This window comes from Magallana gigas, chromosome 3 (genome assembly GCF_963853765.1).
Source record: "Magallana gigas chromosome 3, xbMagGiga1.1, whole genome shotgun sequence".
NCBI lineage: Eukaryota > Metazoa > Mollusca > Bivalvia > Ostreida > Ostreidae > Magallana > Magallana gigas.
Genome location: NC_088855.1, coordinates 60,002,323 through 60,021,256, shown reverse-complemented (window position 1 = coordinate 60,021,256; position 18,934 = coordinate 60,002,323). Strand labels below are relative to the sequence as shown.

At 30.7% G+C, this 18,934-nt stretch overlaps 1 protein-coding gene across 2 annotated transcripts; it reads right to left on the bottom strand.

Annotated features, from left to right (window-relative positions):
- Positions 1-4,615: 4,615 nt before the first annotated feature.
- LOC117692987 (uncharacterized) lies at positions 4,616-15,756 on the bottom strand. Of its 2 annotated transcripts, XM_066080673.1 has the most exons (9): positions 15,510-15,756; positions 15,156-15,214; positions 14,853-15,035; positions 14,522-14,555; positions 10,608-10,660; positions 8,996-10,425; positions 8,002-8,140; positions 7,863-7,927; positions 4,616-7,782 (listed from the first exon to the last, which is right to left on the bottom strand). In XM_066080673.1, exons 6-9 carry the CDS (start codon positions 9,105-9,107, stop codon positions 7,238-7,240), a joined length of 861 nt encoding a protein of 286 aa, XP_065936745.1. In that variant the 5' UTR covers positions 9,108-10,425; positions 10,608-10,660; positions 14,522-14,555; positions 14,853-15,035; positions 15,156-15,214; positions 15,510-15,756; the 3' UTR covers positions 4,616-7,237. The 2 variants fall into 2 exon arrangements, 1 of the variants encoding a protein (XP_065936745.1); XR_010712512.1 differs by lacking the exon at positions 7,863-7,927.
- Positions 15,757-18,934: the final 3,178 nt, after the last annotated feature.

Below are 18,934 nucleotides of genomic sequence, written 5' to 3'. Positions count from 1 at the left end.
ACCGTACTAGACCGTACTTGGAACCGTACAACAATCGTATAAAAATCGTTTGCAAATCGTGTTCAAACCGTGACAAACCTTGCTTGACCGAGTATATCCGTGCTTTGTTCGTACATACTCGTGCTACATTCGAGTCTAAATCGTACCAATCATCCCCAGACACGGTTGGAGCTGAATACTCGTACAAGTCAACCCGTGTATAACCGAGTATACCGTATTGAAACCGTGTGCCCAACCGTGTTCTGTGTGAGACAGGCTTAAGATGATTTCAAACGAAACTGTTGATAATCCTGTTTTATCAACGTGTTTGTCAGTAGCTTGCCTCGCCTTAGAAACTGATCATACGAAGAACATGCCCTTCGGTATCGAATGTACTGAGAGACAAAATCATCAAATACATGTAATGAAGGTATATTGCTACATTAGTAAAGAAAGTTTACTATAGAAAAAATGAAAACATCGCGTTTTTCAGAAAGTTTTGTTGTTAGGTTACCATCAATGTCCATTTTCAGTAAATTATCCAAAGAAAAACAGATGACCTAGACTCAATGGTATCTTTTATTAAGATATATCGAGTCGACGTAAGTATGGAAATAACAATTGTTAATTGATAATATGGTTTCAATATACCTAAATGTTGAGTTGAAGGCCACAGCGAGTGATTTATTTTTTTCACGTACAAGTTTTTGAAAAAAGTCTGCTTCATAAGAATAGAAAAATAGGTCTGCTTACTATGGGGCACAATTGGTACCCATTGGAATTCCAACAGATTGTTGGTTGACTTGATTTCCAAGAACTACATAGATGGTGTCAATCAGAAACTCAAGCATCTTATTCATGTCAACTTAAGAGTTCTTGTGTGTGCAATCAGAATGGTTTTTAACAAAATATCTTTTTCGATTTCCAATGACAAGGTAAGAAATTTTACATTGCAATTTTTATTGAAGAAAAAACTGTCGATGATATCAAAAAACCTAGATTTAATTTTGTCATGGGGAATAGTTGTATAAAGCCTTAAAAAATCGTACGTTTTGATGCTATTAATTTTGGTAAGATTTTGTGACCTATAAGTTTCTAATAATTCTTTTAAGGTTTTTAGTCTCCAAATCTGATTTACACCACTTCTGGAGTATATTGTTGTACAGTCCTCTTGAAGTTTCTCCTTCACTACTGGAAGAATTCTAGTCAGGCGTATAGAGAAAGGTTTGGTAGAACATTTACTGGAACCTGCTATATATCTCTGCAAGTACTTTTGTGAAGCTTCGTAATATAGTACAAATAAGTTAAATCAAATTCATTTTGTTTATTGGGGATATTAAAGATATCGATTACCGATTTATCATTTTTTTCCTGCTTGGAAAGGCTGCTATGGGTGTGAGTAGGATTACCATGTATAGAATCGAAACCTAGTTCTTTGAAAATGCAATTAATATATTGTGCCTTACAATAAAAAACAATGTTGTTACTTGCCTTATCAGCAAGGACCAGTACATACTGATCGTGTAATCTATCTAGTTCTTTTCTTACTTCTGCTTTATCGAAAACAGAAGGATAGATGTATGCTACAGTGTACCAATATTAATGTAATGGGAACAACACCAAGAGACGTAGGCGTAGTCATGGACATCGGTCTTATAACAAACCAATTATACACGATGTTTCCTTTGATTCAATACTACCTTTTGTAAATAAACAATTGGGTCTCCATTACAATTTAATTCCCCTTTTTAGAGACTATTTGACAAGAAAATCGTTTTCTTTATTGACGTGTATTTTTGCTTACTCATTTTACGATTTACGAATAGTATTTTCATATGACATTAATGATCAATAGATGATAGTACCTGCCTGTCTCTATTTAATTTTTTATCCATAATATATTACAATCCCCTTCACCCCTTCCGCCTCCAAACTCAAAACATTAGTACTTCATGTGTGGTTTTGAAGGTCACAATATATTCTAACCACTGTGTTTAAAATTTAGGCAAACTACTCTTTTCATTTATGCAGTAGTATAATATCATTAAGGTATGTATAGCTATTTCAGAAGGAATAATCAATTCATTGACACAGAAGTTTGAAAATTAAAAACGGAACATGGTTGTTTCTAAACTAATACGTTTGCCTTTAATATACAGTCATTTCATTAAAAAAATTGTTGAATAGGCGTTGAATAATGCAAAGAAATGAAACATCCAACACCGATTGATGGTTTGGGGAAAATACAGCAGCCGGTACAATTTTTATGTCAGTTATTAGACGAAATATCGCATTTTTTGTAATATGAAATTGCGAAATTTGTCAAAAATGTATAAAAGAGATTTTTGCATTCTATTTAAACAATGTGAAATTCCTTTGATACATTTAAAGTATGTACTCACAAACAATTTGTTGTCTTTAACATACTGAAGTGGTGTGGACGATTTAAGACTGATTAAAATATTACATCAACATAACATTTTCAAAATTACTTGCCTTGTTACCTTCATACGATTGACGTGCCTAGAGTAAAGAAGAGTTTGCTGTTATCTATTGTTTAACTTTTACCGGGGTATTATTGAATTTATTCACAAATCTGAATGTTATACAAAAATTAATTGATCAACTGATAAATGACAGATGGTGAGATATTACATATAAATGATTAGTTGATTTAGAGTAGAAATTCTCTACATTTTTTAAAACATCACACGCTACAGTGTCACCTGCATTATATATTACATCCCACGGTAAATCACTCCAACTTCAACAAATAGTAAAGAAGAGAGTTCGTAGCGTTTTGCCTATTATAATAAAAACAAGATCAACAAAACATGTATAACTTGATACTAAATTTGTTCTAAAAATGGGTTATTTATTAGTAAACTTAATAAAATAAACTACTTCTTGTTTCTTGCCGCCGTTTATATCTGCCTGCTAGCTATGAAGAGTAAAGTGGGTTTTTGTTTTGTTTAAGATATTTCCTTTTCTAATTATCGATATCGCAATACACTGGGTGGAGGTCGTAAAGCAATTTGTCCTATAATGAAGCACTTACATTTTTATAGAAGTTGCAAAATATATTCATTGAATAACGCTATATTTGTTTTTGCGTATGTTTGCATCTTTAAAAACGAAAAATAGTCTTCATGTTTTTATTATATCTTTTGAGTTATGATTTCTATATTTATATGTTCGGAGAGCGATGCCTCTGGTTTGAAGTATTTTGTCCTGTCCTCTGTAGAAGTGAATATTCTGGCCTAATTTTCAATTTTAATTTTTTTATGTTTTGTAACATTTCTGAGTAGATATATTAATATATATTAATATATATAACTATTGTTAATAATGGCAATATACACAAGATTATTATAAATGGCAATATGCGCAAAAGTGTGATAAATAGCAATAAGCAAAATATTAAAAGATTAAAAAAATACGAAGACTTTTGCCATAGCTATTTTATTTAAGGTAATAATATTACTAAATTAAGTAAAAATATTTAAGCAATTGTGTTAAAGAATCAAACAAGTACATATATTTCTTTACTTCTGAGCAATATTTAGAATTTAATCCTGCAAACATGAGGTCACGGCACACAGTCATACTTTGTGCTCGTCAACAATAGACCATATCATGTTGAAAGTAATATCTCTATGAATTGGGCTTTAAAACAACTGATATTGAAACATAAAATTAAAAAATGTCATGATATTCAATGTACCAAATAATCCGGGATAAATAGATTTGTTGAACAGATATAAGTACCTAAAGATATATAATCCTCTTTAGAATTGACTAAAAACATTGACGTTGCCGGACGTCACAGCGCAACAAAAAAAAAAATAGTATGGATCTAACTCAGAAAAAAGTCGATGAAAACTGTGAAAATGATCAATGGTGGAAAAATTAAGTCAAAAATTATTTGCACATAAGTGTTTATCTCAAACACATTTTGTGGGGATTAAAGTAAATATATTTTGAACATCAAACAGTATGAGAGAGAGTAAAATATCTCTAAATAATGGATACAAAATGATATAAACAACGTCATCTGACGGGTTTTCTTACTGGAAACGAAGATACATATGGAAAAAAAGAAAACTTCGAGGGACTACCATGATTTTCGAACAAATGTGAACAAATTAGATGTCAAGTGATATAATGCCGAATTTAATGGTTTAAAGCACAAAAGACTCAAAGTGATACAATTAGATATTTCTATTAACTGTGCATGCGTTATGTTGACGTCATGTTTTCAACGTTATCGTACGCCGTGGTGACAAAACATGTTGTTGTGGTTTTTTTGTTGGTTTTTTTTTTTTTTTTATTGAACTTTCACATATTTACATACCATAGTATAAGTATTGCACATAAACATATATGAATATATGTTGCAATGTATACATATACATTTAATTTATAGTATTTGTTTGATAACTATAATCAATATTTTGATATAAAGTATATATGTACATATATGTATTACTTCTCAGATTAGTTACGATATAATTTGAACAAGTTGTGGTATATAAATATATGTGAAAATGGTTTTCTTTTTAGAAAAAAAAAAGAAAAGAAAAAATTCAAAGATACAGAGCAAAAAAACCACAAAAAATAATAAGAAAAAGGGACATTAAGGAGAGAATATAGATGGTGATGAATGTTTCAAACGTTGAAATATATCTTTCCAATAAATATCAAACAAAAGATAATTACAGTTTTTCAAAAGCAAAAGTTGATTTTAAAATTGTGTAACAAAAATACCTTTTCATCAAATGTAGTAAAACTGTGTGTATCAATAAAAGAAGTATTGTTGCATATATAAATCTGTTAGCTATTGCTTTGATGTAAAAAAAAAATATGACATAAGTCACATTGTCTTCGTAGTTCTTAATTGACCCTCGTATATTACATGGATCCCTATTTTTATTTCCAGTTATATATTTCTAACATTCGAAAATAAAAATCTTAAGGGCCAAATACAAATAAATCATATTCTTCATCTGAAATTATTTAAAGACAAGAAACGTAAATTAACAAAAAAGCATCTTTTTTGTCGCAGCGTCATTAATTAGAAAAAAAACCCATTTGTGACATGTATTCATCACTTCCTGCTAGGACAGAGTAAGTTTTTTTTAGTAAAGTGAAGACACTGTTCATGGATACATTTTAAGTTTTGAAATTCATCACGATGTTTTAAAAGCTCAGTATTTCTAAAATGATTTGAAAACACAAATGCAAGCTTAATGAAACATAGTTTATCGTTAAAACTCATACTCTTAAAAACTCAACATTTTAAGTGATATTCTACTCGAAATAAACATATTGGTATAATATTTTTGATATCAAATGGACATATGTATGTTCAATGTGTAGTGCATTTTACCATCGGGTTCTGGAGTACATAAATAATCACATTAAGATATACCCATTGTAAACAAAGTTCAGTTGTTACCTGTACCTTACCCGAGTTGGACGTCGATTTTATCTGTCAGACTTTAGAGGTTTGTAACAACTCATAACTCATATTTGTGAGCATCATTTTGAAATATATACTTTTACAACACATGTTTTTAATTTTCCTGTTCTGAATTTTCGACTAGGAGGTTAAAATTAATATTTTAATACTAATGTTTAAACACGAAGATGTAATATTTATTGTTTTTATGATGGTATGGGGATTCGGTCCTAATAAGAATGGCCAATGGCAGGATATTTAGTAAAATATTGCAATAGAATTGACAGATTATGTTCCGTTCGAATCAATAATAAATTTTCCTTGTAAGTCACTTTGAATTATACTGCATACAATGATAACATATTTAGACGTTCATTATCAACTCTATTTTTGATATAAACAAAGATGCCTATGAATAGTGTTTTGAATGATTGACTGCTCTATTAACAGTAAAATATATCACTGTTTCATTCTTACATGTACATGCTCTCTAAAGAAAAAAATATCGATTTTTTTTAAAAATTAACTGTCCACAAGGCAATATATAAAGATGTACAAAAAAAGATGATAATGTTGAATTTTGAAAGATAATTTTACATTGTCTATCAAAATAGGAAAACCATTCTCTTTGGCTTTAACAAGTTAAGGCATTTTAAAAGAATGCAATAGCCATAAGAGTTGCACAAATAGTACTCATAATGTTGTTTATGTATGCTAAATTGTTTTCAATGAACACTTAATTCCAACTTTTCATATTCAATTGAAGGGGAAGGAAACCATTGTCCTCGATATTGACAAAATTTGTTGACATGAAATATCAAAAAATATATACGAAATCAACAGTTTGAATTGATACAACATTCAACAAGAAACTCCAGTATAAGGAATTGTTTAATGGACGATTTAGTGATTATCAAAAACGTAGTAATAAACTGAGTTTAACCTTAAAGATTAGTAATTGACGAACTCGGTCTCAAAATTTCATTGCCTGTATCTGCATCAAAAATCAAACCCCAAAAACATATGAAAGAAAATATTTAAAAAAGAATATTAAAATTAAATCGTTTTAAAGATATAACTATTTCAGGAATATTAACAGAATTGTACACAACAGACGTTAAAAAATATTGAAATCAATGTTTCTGTCTACAAAATATTTAAGGTTGCATTTTCTCTTGTACATTTAACTCTACAGAAGGAAGGGTAAAACATGATGAAAATTGTCTGAATGTTGTTCATAATCGCTTTGAAAAATTAGTTAAATGAATAAATTACTAAAGCAGGTATAAGCTTATCGAATATGTCTTTTATTACAGTTTATCAATATCGTACATCCAGTTTGCATAGAGTTTCCAGATATCCAAAAAATCAGGTGAACAATATACTTGGTGAACACAGGGTTATTAGATAGCAAAAAGTCGTAAACAAGCATAATCATTAACCCTTATTCAAGATGAAAAGATCCGAACATAAAACATTCAATATGCTTTTTCTAGATTACTAGTATCAGGATGATTATTCTGCATATCAGTCTCCTCAAACAATTAAATGAAAAAAAATACCACAAAACAAATAATGAAATGTCAAGATAGAATTTCAACATGTAGATAATTATCATACATAGCATGTTTGTTTTTCATTTTGAAATTAACAGTAATACCGTAACAATTGTATGACATTATACATTAAAAAATGATTTTATATACGTGTAGTATTTCATTAACATTGTCGTTTTTAAAAAGTATCATAATTAGAGGAAAAAGAATAGCAAACCAGATTAATTATAATATTTATATGTCATGGACTGTAAACATCCTCATTATGTTCATCTATCTCATTTTCCGTTTTTATGATGGTTCCACGTGTCTCCATCTCTGATTGGCTGTTACTTGAATAACTACTTCCACTGTTTTCATACACATTAACAAGGTCATAGGCATCGGCATTATTATATTCGGTCTTACCATATAATTCTGCAGCAGATGGGTCAAGGTTTCTCTTCAAAGAGAGTATGCTGTATTGGAATGGCATTTGAAATTGTTCATAATTTGGTACCGATTCATCTTTGGCATAGGCTTCTTCATTCGAGTTTGTATACATCATCAGACTTTCAATGAGAAATTCATTGTTTAAATCACAATGATCTTCTTTCGGAATTTCATTGTTGGTGCTACATGTGGCAAAACTATTTTTCTTTGTAACATCGCTATATGTATCTAAAAGTTTAGATGACCTTAGATCGTCATATAGGTTGTCCATGTTGTCTGCCGTGTCTTCATTTAAATGTTCCTGATCAAGGTTGATGTTCTCAATATCTGCGTCTACCTGGTCCTGTCTAGCAGCTGATAAAAGACATTTTGTATCTATGCTGTAAAAATGTACTTTAAAGTTCCTAAAATGATTTCGTCTATTTCATACTCACCAGAAAGATCTGCCTGGTCTCCCCTACGACATCTCAATGACTGATGACTTAGATTCTTTTTCAATCTTAAGCAAAAAAATACATTTTTGTGTTGTTTCAGATTTGATTGCTTTTGCAAACACTTTAAAATGATTATTACCTTGATCTTAAACACATGATTGCTGCCAAAGCGAGTGCAGTTACAATAGACCCAATGAAGGCAAATGTCATATTTTTCCACACAAAAATGTCTTCAAAAAATGGTGTTGTAGTGAGCGCTTTGGTAGATGGTGAATATACTGCAATATAGAACATAATCTTGGTTATTAAATGATTAAAATGAAATCAGAGCTGATAGCGGGAAACACAATAAAATGTATCAGAACTTTTTATTTTATAAAAAGCAAATATGGTAAATAAATAAACAAATTGGTGTTTTTCCTGTTGGTGTATAAAGGACAACAGACCTAGTTAAATTTTACAAATGTATTTTCATGAAAATTGTATTTGAGTAAGTTTTACTAAAAATGTATCACAAAATAGAAATAAATGATATCAAAATCGAATTAGATATTATGAAGAGACCATTTTAAAAATTGTTTGTATTATATTTGATTCCGATTAAACATGATAGGAGAAATTGTTTTTTGTGAAAGTTAAAAGTAAAGTTTAAATCAATCTGCAATGTTTTGTTGGATCAAAATCGAAATATGATAATTAAATGATCGATTATAATTATTATTGTAAAAAAGAAAATGACGATGCCCTCGACTGGGGAAACTGTAACGGTACTGTGTGTCGTAGTTTTCTTTCATTCTAGGAAACTCTAGGAGAAATATTTATATTCATCATTTCGAGGTTGATCGATGAAGCCAAGCTTTATTATTAAAGTGTGCTACTAATTATAATGAACAAATGCATCAATACTAAGGCAGGGAAACTGTATTATGTTGGACAAACACACACATTTACACATTTAAATGTAAGCACTACGTGTACACTAACGTCTGCAGGATAAATGTCAATTTAAACTTTTTAAAAAATGTTTGAAACTGTCATTTATCGGCACCAATGGTTGTTGCTATTTTGATATCAGTCCATACGAATTTTTGTAAATCTTTTGAAAGTCTCGAAAGTTCATTTTGAAGTATTACCTGCTTTCATGGTATGGGTGACAGTTTCCATTTCATTTATGTAACGCTTGTTTGCAGCTACGGTAAGGCTATCCGAAGCTAAAATAGTATCGAAGAATGGTACTGTGTTCATTATTTAAAAAAACCCAGTTTAACTGGACAAATTTCTATAAATCTTTATTATACAGAATAACGCCAATAACCATCATTATATTTGATGCTATCCTGTGACAACATATGAACTTATAAATCACGTGACGTGCGTATCCTTACACTACATATGAACATTATCAATTACACTAGACTTCGACCCGTGCGTACACGGGTTGACATTGCATATCGAACATTTACGAAATAGGCAAGTTACATAGACACACCTTATTATTGACATTTACATAACAAAGCTATAAGCCTACAACAAATGCTATTAATTTTACAACACTTTCCTTAGTCTGAAAAATCTAACTGTGTATCGGGAAAGGCCCTCATCACAGTTAGAATGCCTCCCTTATACCCGTAATGTAGCAGAAAATTGCAGAATCACTACAGAACGATTTTGGAGAAAGTTAATGAAGTTGCCTTGAAAATAAAATTCAAATTCATCACAACAAACCTTTTTGAGACTGCAAATACCTTTCAACCATACATTGTAATCCATAGAATGGAAGAATTCAACACCTTTTCACCAACGTACACGTATTTTCTTTGAAAAACTGGGTCCGTAGGACATTATTCATTTTAACTATAAAACATATTCACTCTCCTAACAAATATAATGTAACTTTTTTGCATGTAATCAAATATTGTTTGTCATCACGAAAACAAAAGTAAGTACTTAGTTGAAATGTATATTTGTTATTTTATACTTTCTAAGAAATCATTAATATATATATATAAACAGAATATATAGCAAAAGTCCAATGAAAATTTACCCGTATTTGTATCATCATTTCTAGTGGAAACATAAACTAAAGATCCCGTTAGCGCGAATGTATTGCGCAAGCGCAAGATTGTAATATCCAAAAAATCCAGGTGATTTCTGGGATTTTTTGAGGAATTTTCGTTGATTATTAATTAGCGAAGCTTAACTGAGAAAAAAATAAAAACAAATTCGTACTCTTCAAGTACCAATGATGTTTGAAATATATAAATCAAAAGACAGTATTCTTACGCCTTCTCGGTATTAACGACCAAAAATTCGAGTCTATTATTTTAATATAGTAGTATAGATTGCCGCAAATAATTAGTGACATTAAATCAAAATTATTTTTATAAAAGAACTATGTTAAATCAATCGGGAAGCCTTAACGTACTCGCGTTTTGTATACATCCATTTATGGAGTCACAATATTGGCCATCGGTACAATGACATTTTTCTTCACAAAAAAGACCGTGGTAATTTGATGGACACGTGGCGCCACAGTTCAAGCCAAATTTTCCTGCTGGACACTCTTGTCGAAAAAAAAGGAAAATCATAATTACTTAAATCATTTCTCACAGCGATTCAATATGTGTTAAATTAGTTTCTAGAAGACGATGCTAATGAATTCATATTAGTTCTGTATGAACACAAGATTTGTGTAATTTTATGGAAATAAAGAATTTATAAAATGATATAAATGCATTCTTTTACCTGTACAGTTGCCATTTACTTTGTGGTAATTTGGACAACACTGACCTATGTCACTGAAATAATTCAAGAAACTGATTAATTTGGTTTTCAATAGAACACTTTAGAAATATGGTCTACCATTGTGTTATTTCCGGTTATTAGAAATATTCGTATTCTGAATGTTACATAAGCTCGCATAGCAATTTTTTACTTATCAGATTATGTTTTATGTTCCTTTCTTTAGTGAACATTTTACTCCGCAAATCATTTTAACAAGAAACAAAACAAGAGGCCCATGGACCATACCTCTCACCTGAGCAATTAACACTAGATATTTATTAGCTGCAATAATGTAGCTCTTTCTGATTTTGTTAATATCTGATATTGTACTGGAGAAGGCAATTATTTCATTGGATCTTCATAAAGGTGCAAAATTATTTTTAATGCAGCTGACTTCCGACTAAAAAAAAGATCGATTTGATGTTAAACTTCCTAAGCCTTTGGATAAAATGATTATTTAATTTAGACAAAACAAACTGACCGATAGAAACTACATCAGCATGTTACCAATCGTCTTTTTCAGCAGCCATGATATTTACGCTTGAGGTTTTGATGGACTTGATAATGCAAATGTCAGTGCAAAAAGGCGATTTTACCTCTTTCTATTACCAGAACATTTAAGAAAAAATGTGTAATGGAAAATACAAATTTACCTCGTTATTAATGTTTAAAAGGGGAAATTCCTATATTCAGTTTAAAATCCTCTGCTGGATTGTCATTAGCTGTCCAACATAAAACCGACTAAGGGCAGTAAATGTAAAAGACAAATTCAACTTGTGTTGTTAATCGACACGAATACAACCGATATATTGACTATACTTGATATTTTTTTCATTAATATATGGCATATATAACTCGCTGTGGCCTTCAACTTAAAAATCAGGTATATCGACGACGTAATATCAATTAACAACCGTAATTCCATACTTACGTCAACTCGATATATCCCAGTAAACTAAAAAAAAGATACCACAGAGGCTGTGTCATCTGTTTCATATTTAGATATTTTACTAAAAATGGACATTGATGGTAATCTAAAAAAAAACTTAATGATCAACGCAAAGACTTCAATTTTTCTATAGTCAACTTTCTTATTTGTGTAGCAATATACCTTCATCACCTGCATATGGTGTTTTTTTTCTCTCAGTTAATTCAATACGCAAGGGCATGCTCTACGTATGAACAGTTTTTAAGGCGAAGCAAGGTACTGACAAACAAGTTAATAAAACAGGATTATCAACAGTCTTGTTTGAAGTCATCTTGAAGTTCTATTGTCGATACAACTATCTTGTCAGCAAATACAATCTTCCACTGGGTCGCATGTTGACTGACGTTTTTCATACTAATTGTTAGACCTAATTAATAACATAATTGTCTACGGTCTTTTCCGTATTTTCCCCGATTACGACAAAGAGCACACGGCGAGTGTGACCGGTCAGCAGGGAATGCTCACTCCTCCTAGGCACATAATCCTACCTCTATCTATTTGGAGGTCTGTGTTGCTCTTGTTTGAATTCGTATTTCGTTTTATGGATCTTTGTGATGGTTGATGGTTTGTTATTGCCATTTTTTCATAACTATAATGTTTGAATTCAGATAAGAAATGCAAAAGTTATTGTCATTTATACACGATTTGAGCCGAAATCAGTGCACCAGTACGGAGATCCTTCGGAGTTGAAGCCCCCCCCCCCCAAAAAAAAAATTAAAAACAATAATAATAGAACTATATTATTGCAGTTAGCATTTATATACTAGTATAATATAATCAGCTTTATGAAGTCATATCCATAATATTAGGGTAACGAATGAGTAAAAAAAGTTTTAGCGTTAAAAGATTTTTTATTTTTTTTTTTTACAGATGTTCTTATGTTGAGCCCCTTTAGTAACTAGATGATTTTATAGTTATATCACATATCGAGCTTTGTCATTCTCAAAAATAAAAAAAATGATAATAATAAAATAAAACATTTTAAACAACTGTTTATATAAATATAAATCTACATCAGACTTTGAACACCCTGTCTGCCCCAAGAATGATTCTTGGTCACTGTTTAAACAACTGAGACCTTTTCCACCATAACCGTCTAAAGATTTATATCATAGCTACAGTTACACCTATTCTGACCGATTGGTTTTAATAAAAAGATTTTCAAAGATTTTTTTCTGCATATTTCTATGTAAAGCTTTTACTTTTCGTGATGGCCCCACCGTATCCCCGGTGATCATGATTTAAATGAACTTGATTTAAAGAGACAGTACGAAGCATCTTATCAAAAAACCGACTTTTCCGATCGGGTTCGGTATTTTTGTACTACTCATGAATGTATAAACTTTCAGAAAAGTACAAAGTTCTCCATGCAATAAATCTAATTATTTCATTAAAATTAATAATTACGTATAACCTATCACATAAATACATGGCAACGTGTTCGGGGTTCAGCCTTCTATACTATTACGCATGCGTATTTACTGTAAACAAAACACATGCAAGGCTCGCGAAGAATTTCATGGACAGGTTTGTTGATAAAAATATGTCTTTTCTACTTCTCCTAGGTAATAACTGTTCAAAGTTTTTAAAATATCCACAATTATCATTTTGTAAGCATGTATTTTTCGTGTTTATCATAGGAGTTGCTACAACCTAAGTTTATTTTTATAAATGAGGCCCCTTAAGGGGTTATTTAACATATTTATGTCTATTCATTTTAAAATGAACCTAAATTGGTAAACCATTTATAGATCATCGAGTAAGTAAGGGTGTGTTTCATTTAGAGAATCGCTTTAACCTCGTTTTCCATGATGACCGTAGTGGGACGAAGATCTTGTAGTTTTCAGCACGTGTCAATTACTGTCAATCAAAGTCCACGTGGTACAAATAAACGATATAAGATTATTCAGGTTTGTACGACCCTTGAATTTCCGGAAGCTCATAATTACGTTAATTAAGTATGTGAAAGGGATTTTTATGTATTTCAACTATTACAATAAACGTTATTTCTTATTTCCTAACTATACAATAGGTAAATCTGAAGTTATTCACACATGTGTTTTCAGTTGTACTGTCTCTTTAACGTTACCTTTGGACGCGTTTATACAAACTACAACTTTTCCGGCCGATTGGTTTTTGAGAAGGTTTTAAAGTTACCAACAAAGTGTTAAAAATTCTTAATTATCTACCTTAGAATGAGGCCCTTCATTTTAACAACTTTGAATTCCCTTTACATAAGAATTTTTTGTGACAGATTTGGTTAAAAATCGGCCCAGTAATTCTGGAGAAGTCGAAAATGTAAAAGTTTACAGACATACAGACAAACAGACAGACAGATGGATAGACAGACGGACGCCAGACAAAAAAAATTATCAGAAAAGCACACTTGAGCTTTCAGCTCAGGTGAGCGAACACAAACTGGTGCTAATCAAATGATTTAAAATAGCACCAAAATTACCTACAGGAGAAAGCAAAGTAATATGTCTAACAAATTTTGCATTGCAAACAGGTTAACTCTTTAACAAACGTGTTTTGAGTATCACTTAAATTAAAATTGTCTTCATTTAATCATTTTTTTCTCTTATTTAAAAGAGTTTGGAGAAAACTATTTCTGTATGATAATTATATGATTTTCGATAATGTTTTTACCTGTGACAGTTAATAAAGTGGGTGTAAAAAAATCTAATAAATATTATTACTTTATTTCAGATTAAGACGGATCGATATGTTAATGTTGCTACTCTTTTTAAAACAGAGAGAGAGAGAGAGAGAGAGAGAGAGAGAGAGAGAGAGAGAGAGAGAGAGAGAGAGAGAGAGAGAGAAAGAGAGGAGAGACAGAAAAGAGAGAGCGAAATGAAGAAAATTTACAAAGTATATTTTGTCAAACCTTTTACATTCCAAAGACTTTGCAATTCCATGATCTTCAATATATAAAATATTAAATACTATCAAAAATTACAAAAATAAATGATCATGTGAAAGAATTAATCAATAAGATATATAGAGAGACTATATCGAAAAGAATGTAGATTGTACTGAAGCGTTTATTGATATGTACGTATCGCATTAAGAATAATAAAGGATACTAAACTTTGACAATAGAATTCATCAATAAATGCAAAGTCATTTTTCAATTCAATTTTTTTTTTAATGCTAGACCCGAACTTAAACTTTCGAGCAACAAGAATGTGCTATTCACGTTTTGGCAACGTATGTACCTGCTTTTGTTTCTTTAGAGATGGATTCTATTTCGGTTGTGTCGCTATGATTGTTTAGACATCCGTGGATTGGATCACAATATTGACCATCAGTGCAGTTACACTCCATCTTACACAATCGTCCATAGTAATTGTCCCCACAAATACTGCTACAGTTCAAACCAAATGTTCCTGCCGGACATTCTAAAATATTTATACATATACAATAGACAACATAAATCTTATTGCCAGTATATATAGTCAGAAAACAAAATTATAGCATGCAAACAAATGTAAAAAGATTTAACCATTGCATTCCATTACCTGTGCATTGTCCATTTATTCTCGATCGATAGTAGTTCACGCAACAGCCATTCTTGTTTCTTTAATACAAACAACAATTTTTAAGGCATTGACAAAACTAAAAATATGTTAACCTGTCAACTTTAAGGGTTGCCACGTTTTATACAAAGAAGAACAGAATGAAAAAAATATTTTGCCACAAGGTAGTTTTTAAAGAAGCCGTAAAGAGCATGTAAAAATAATAAAAGAATTGGAACAGGGTCTATTTTAACTCTTTGCTTCAAAAAAGCAGTAAACATAAGGGAAATATAACGATGATTTGAGGCTTAAAATTGATATATTATGGAAGATAACAATAAGTGTATTCATACAAACCTGTTGCAGTCAGAACAAAACACAAAGCATCCTGACTGAATAAAGATCAACAAAATAAATGCAATACCACTCAAAGATACAAACAATTTCAACATCGTTCAGATAGATAACACAACCCAGGCAAATAAATAATTTCCCCCACATCTGATATCATTTATATTGTAGGCATTTCAAACAATTTTCAAAAACCAGAAATTAGAAACAATAAACATGAAGAAATATAAACATTTAAACTTAGAAAACTTGTTAATCCGTACAACTGCAGTAATGGTAATTCAAGAAATAATTCGATTGGTCCCTTAAAATACTTAAACATGTTAGTGTAATTAAATATATATTTAAAATTTACTATTAATCCATAATCAGGACACCTGCCGTGGTTGTTCCTGGTATCAGTTATTGCCATTTTATTTACAACAGTTGTTCATTTAATATACATGTAGTTTAACTTTTTTAAACTTTGAATCACAGATATTGCAATGGGCATCTGTTATTTGAAAGTGAGACTAACAAGACTGAATGTAATAATGTATGGAGTTACTGAAATCAATTACAATTTAAAATGAAGGTAGAATAAAAAAAAACCCAATAATTATGATTAAAGAACGATTTATGAATAATAAAATAAAGTATAAACACGAGGTTCAGTACAATCAAATCTTAAATGACTTGCAGAACTTACTATTTTCATGCAGTCAAAAAGGCAACATGTGTCTAAATTAAAATTTTGGTTTAAGACAATTTTTTATTTTAACTAAAACTGTTAAGGAGGTTTAAAACTAAAATAAATGTAATGGGTTGTAAAAGCTAATGCAAGAAATTTTAAGCAGGAAAAAGGTGAACAAAAATCGTGGTTAGTTAATTAGTTTTTCTCTTGTTTTACAAATAACTAATAGCTAACTGATGTATTTTTTCCATGACTTTATTATATTGTCACAGGTGGCATTTAAGTATTTTTTATTTTATTGATTGATTTCCTTGTCACAGAGATTTTAATTGAGGAAACTGTTCGACCGTGATACTTGTATATTTTTTTAATCTTTCAATCAATTTGATTTGAAATGTTTACAATGACTTACTGCATAAACCTTCAGCAAACATGAAAAAAATATATTGCAAATTGAATTATTGTTCACTCAATATTAAATATACAGCGCCTAAATTAGTATATTATAAAATACATTATTATAACTTAATCCATCTTTGCTGTATTCAAATTCATGTGAAACAAAATAACAACAATTCAAAAGCATATATTAATCATGCTCTATTTTAAATCAGCTAATAAATAAATCAATTGTCGACATATTCCATTTTTAAGTTCAGGTTTTTAATGAGTGTGTATTGTCAAGTCAACTAGAGAAAGAACGACAAATCATTTGCTTTAAAATATTACATGACCTAAATGTATGGAGGGAAAAATTACTTCTGGACTAATATCTTGACATTTTTATTTTTATCATTTTGTAAGTTCTATGGTGGATACAACGATCTTGTCAGCAAATACAATCTTTCACTAGGTTGAATGGTTACGTTTTTCAGTCTTATTGTTAGGCTATTGTTATGAACCAAACTATTTCGGAATTTGATCGTTTTCCCAATTATGACTAAGATCACCCGGCCGGTGTGACGGAGTATGACCAGTTAGCAGAGGATGCTCATTCCTCCCTGGCACCTGATCCTACCTCTATTTTTTGTTGAGGTCGGTGTTTGCTCTGCCCTAGTGTTGTATTATTCTTTTTTGGACTTTTAATTTTAAATACGATAAATTACCACCATATTTCGTTCTTCATCTTTCATCATGGATGTTCAAAATAGATAAAACAAACCAAGCCAAACAAAAAACCCAAAAGATGTTGAAGTTGATTGTGTTAGGCAGGAGATTTGCAGTTGTGAATTTGGTGACAAGACGGACAGCCATAAGCCGAAGTAAATGCGGGACGTAATGAAAAACTGTTTATATCAAGAATTGACAGCTGCATAACGTTAAAAATATTTACACAATTACATCTCCAGTGGGAACTTAGAGAACTAGGTAACACCTCTTTTGAAAATATATTTTTGAAAGTATCTAATGGTTCTAACTAAGTTAATCATACAAAAAAATATGATAAATTATGTGATAATTTGGACAAGGAAATATAATAAATCCAATATTCATCAAATGATAGGGTAACAGATTCTGCCACGTCTTCATTGGTGTGGGGGTAGCAAGTATCAATTAGCGTGCTATAGAAAGGACCGGAATCGTTACGTCCATAGTGGATATTCTTCTAATAATGTATGGGGAAAGTGAATCAGGTACTCGGTATTCTGTACTTTTTAAAAACACAACATATACATATTTTTCAAAGATAAGGTGCAGGTTTCCGAAAACGGATATGTTAGTAAATTTCCTGGGTGAACTGCATTCTGCACTGCAAGCATTTTTGAGTGATTTAAGTCAAAGTGTCGTTTAGAGTTGTGCAAACCAGACAGAGGTTGTGCTATAACTATTTGCTGGGTCATAGATCAATGTTAACCTTCTAATTTCAGCATGTACGATATTTGGCGGAATATAATTTTTCAACATGTTAGCGTGAATTATTGTATTGATACATCTGGAATAATGTTGTTGTATTGTCTTGGTAACGTAATAAGACTAGGCATTTGATTTACCTCTGTTTCATATCTACTGTGGCAGGACAACCTTTCGATTTTAAAAAAAGTCGTTATTTTTAAAATTTCCTCATATCAGTTATACATCTAATTTGATCAAAAATTAATGGTTGGGAATGCTCCACAGGTGGCGCAGTCTATGCTTTGGAGTCTCACCCCGGGAAGTGTTTGATGGTAATGAGTTACATGTGGTATGTTATACGTTTTTGTAAGTATAATCATGTCTATTTCAGATGTTTCTTTTACATTTTGAATAAATGTAAAACAATGAAGGGAAAAGATAAATATATACTTTGTTAGAGAGTTTGCTTTATTAAAGACAAGAAAATTTGTGAAACAACAATAATATTGGTTGTAAGCTGCGCTCTTAGTTAACATTTATGATAAAAATTCTGTATTTATGGCTATTTTAAACTTTAGAATGTACAGTTTTTTACAGTAATTAGTCAACAATCTATACAAGAATAAAGCATCATGCAAGCAACAAATATGTACATGTATAAACAGAGATATAAGCGACAATGTTGTTTTAATCGAGACTTTCAATATTCTCACACTTGTTTTATATTGTTTTTACAATATTATTGTAAGAAGATGTTTGAACTATTACAATAGGCATTATTGAAACATAGTTTCATGATTACATTTATCGAATTCAAATCAACGAAACGAACGATGTTTCAAACTAAAATTCATCTAAGATGAAATGTCCTCAGTGCAGTCATCTCTTCTGTGGACAGGCATACTTGCCAAGCTATATACTTGAT

Excerpts from the sequence above, each read along its gene's own strand:
- LOC117692987 (XM_066080673.1), bottom strand. The coding sequence starts at position 9,107 with ATGAACACAGTACCATTCTTCGATACTATTTTAGCTTCGGATAGCCTT. Across the intron at positions 7,928-8,001 it reads ATCATGTGTTTAAGATCAAG|ATTGAAAAAGAATCTAAGTC; the intron begins GTAATAATCATT and ends TTTTTGCTTAAG. Across the intron at positions 7,783-7,862 it reads AGACCAGGCAGATCTTTCTG|CTGCTAGACAGGACCAGGTA; the intron begins GTGAGTATGAAA and ends GTCTTTTATCAG.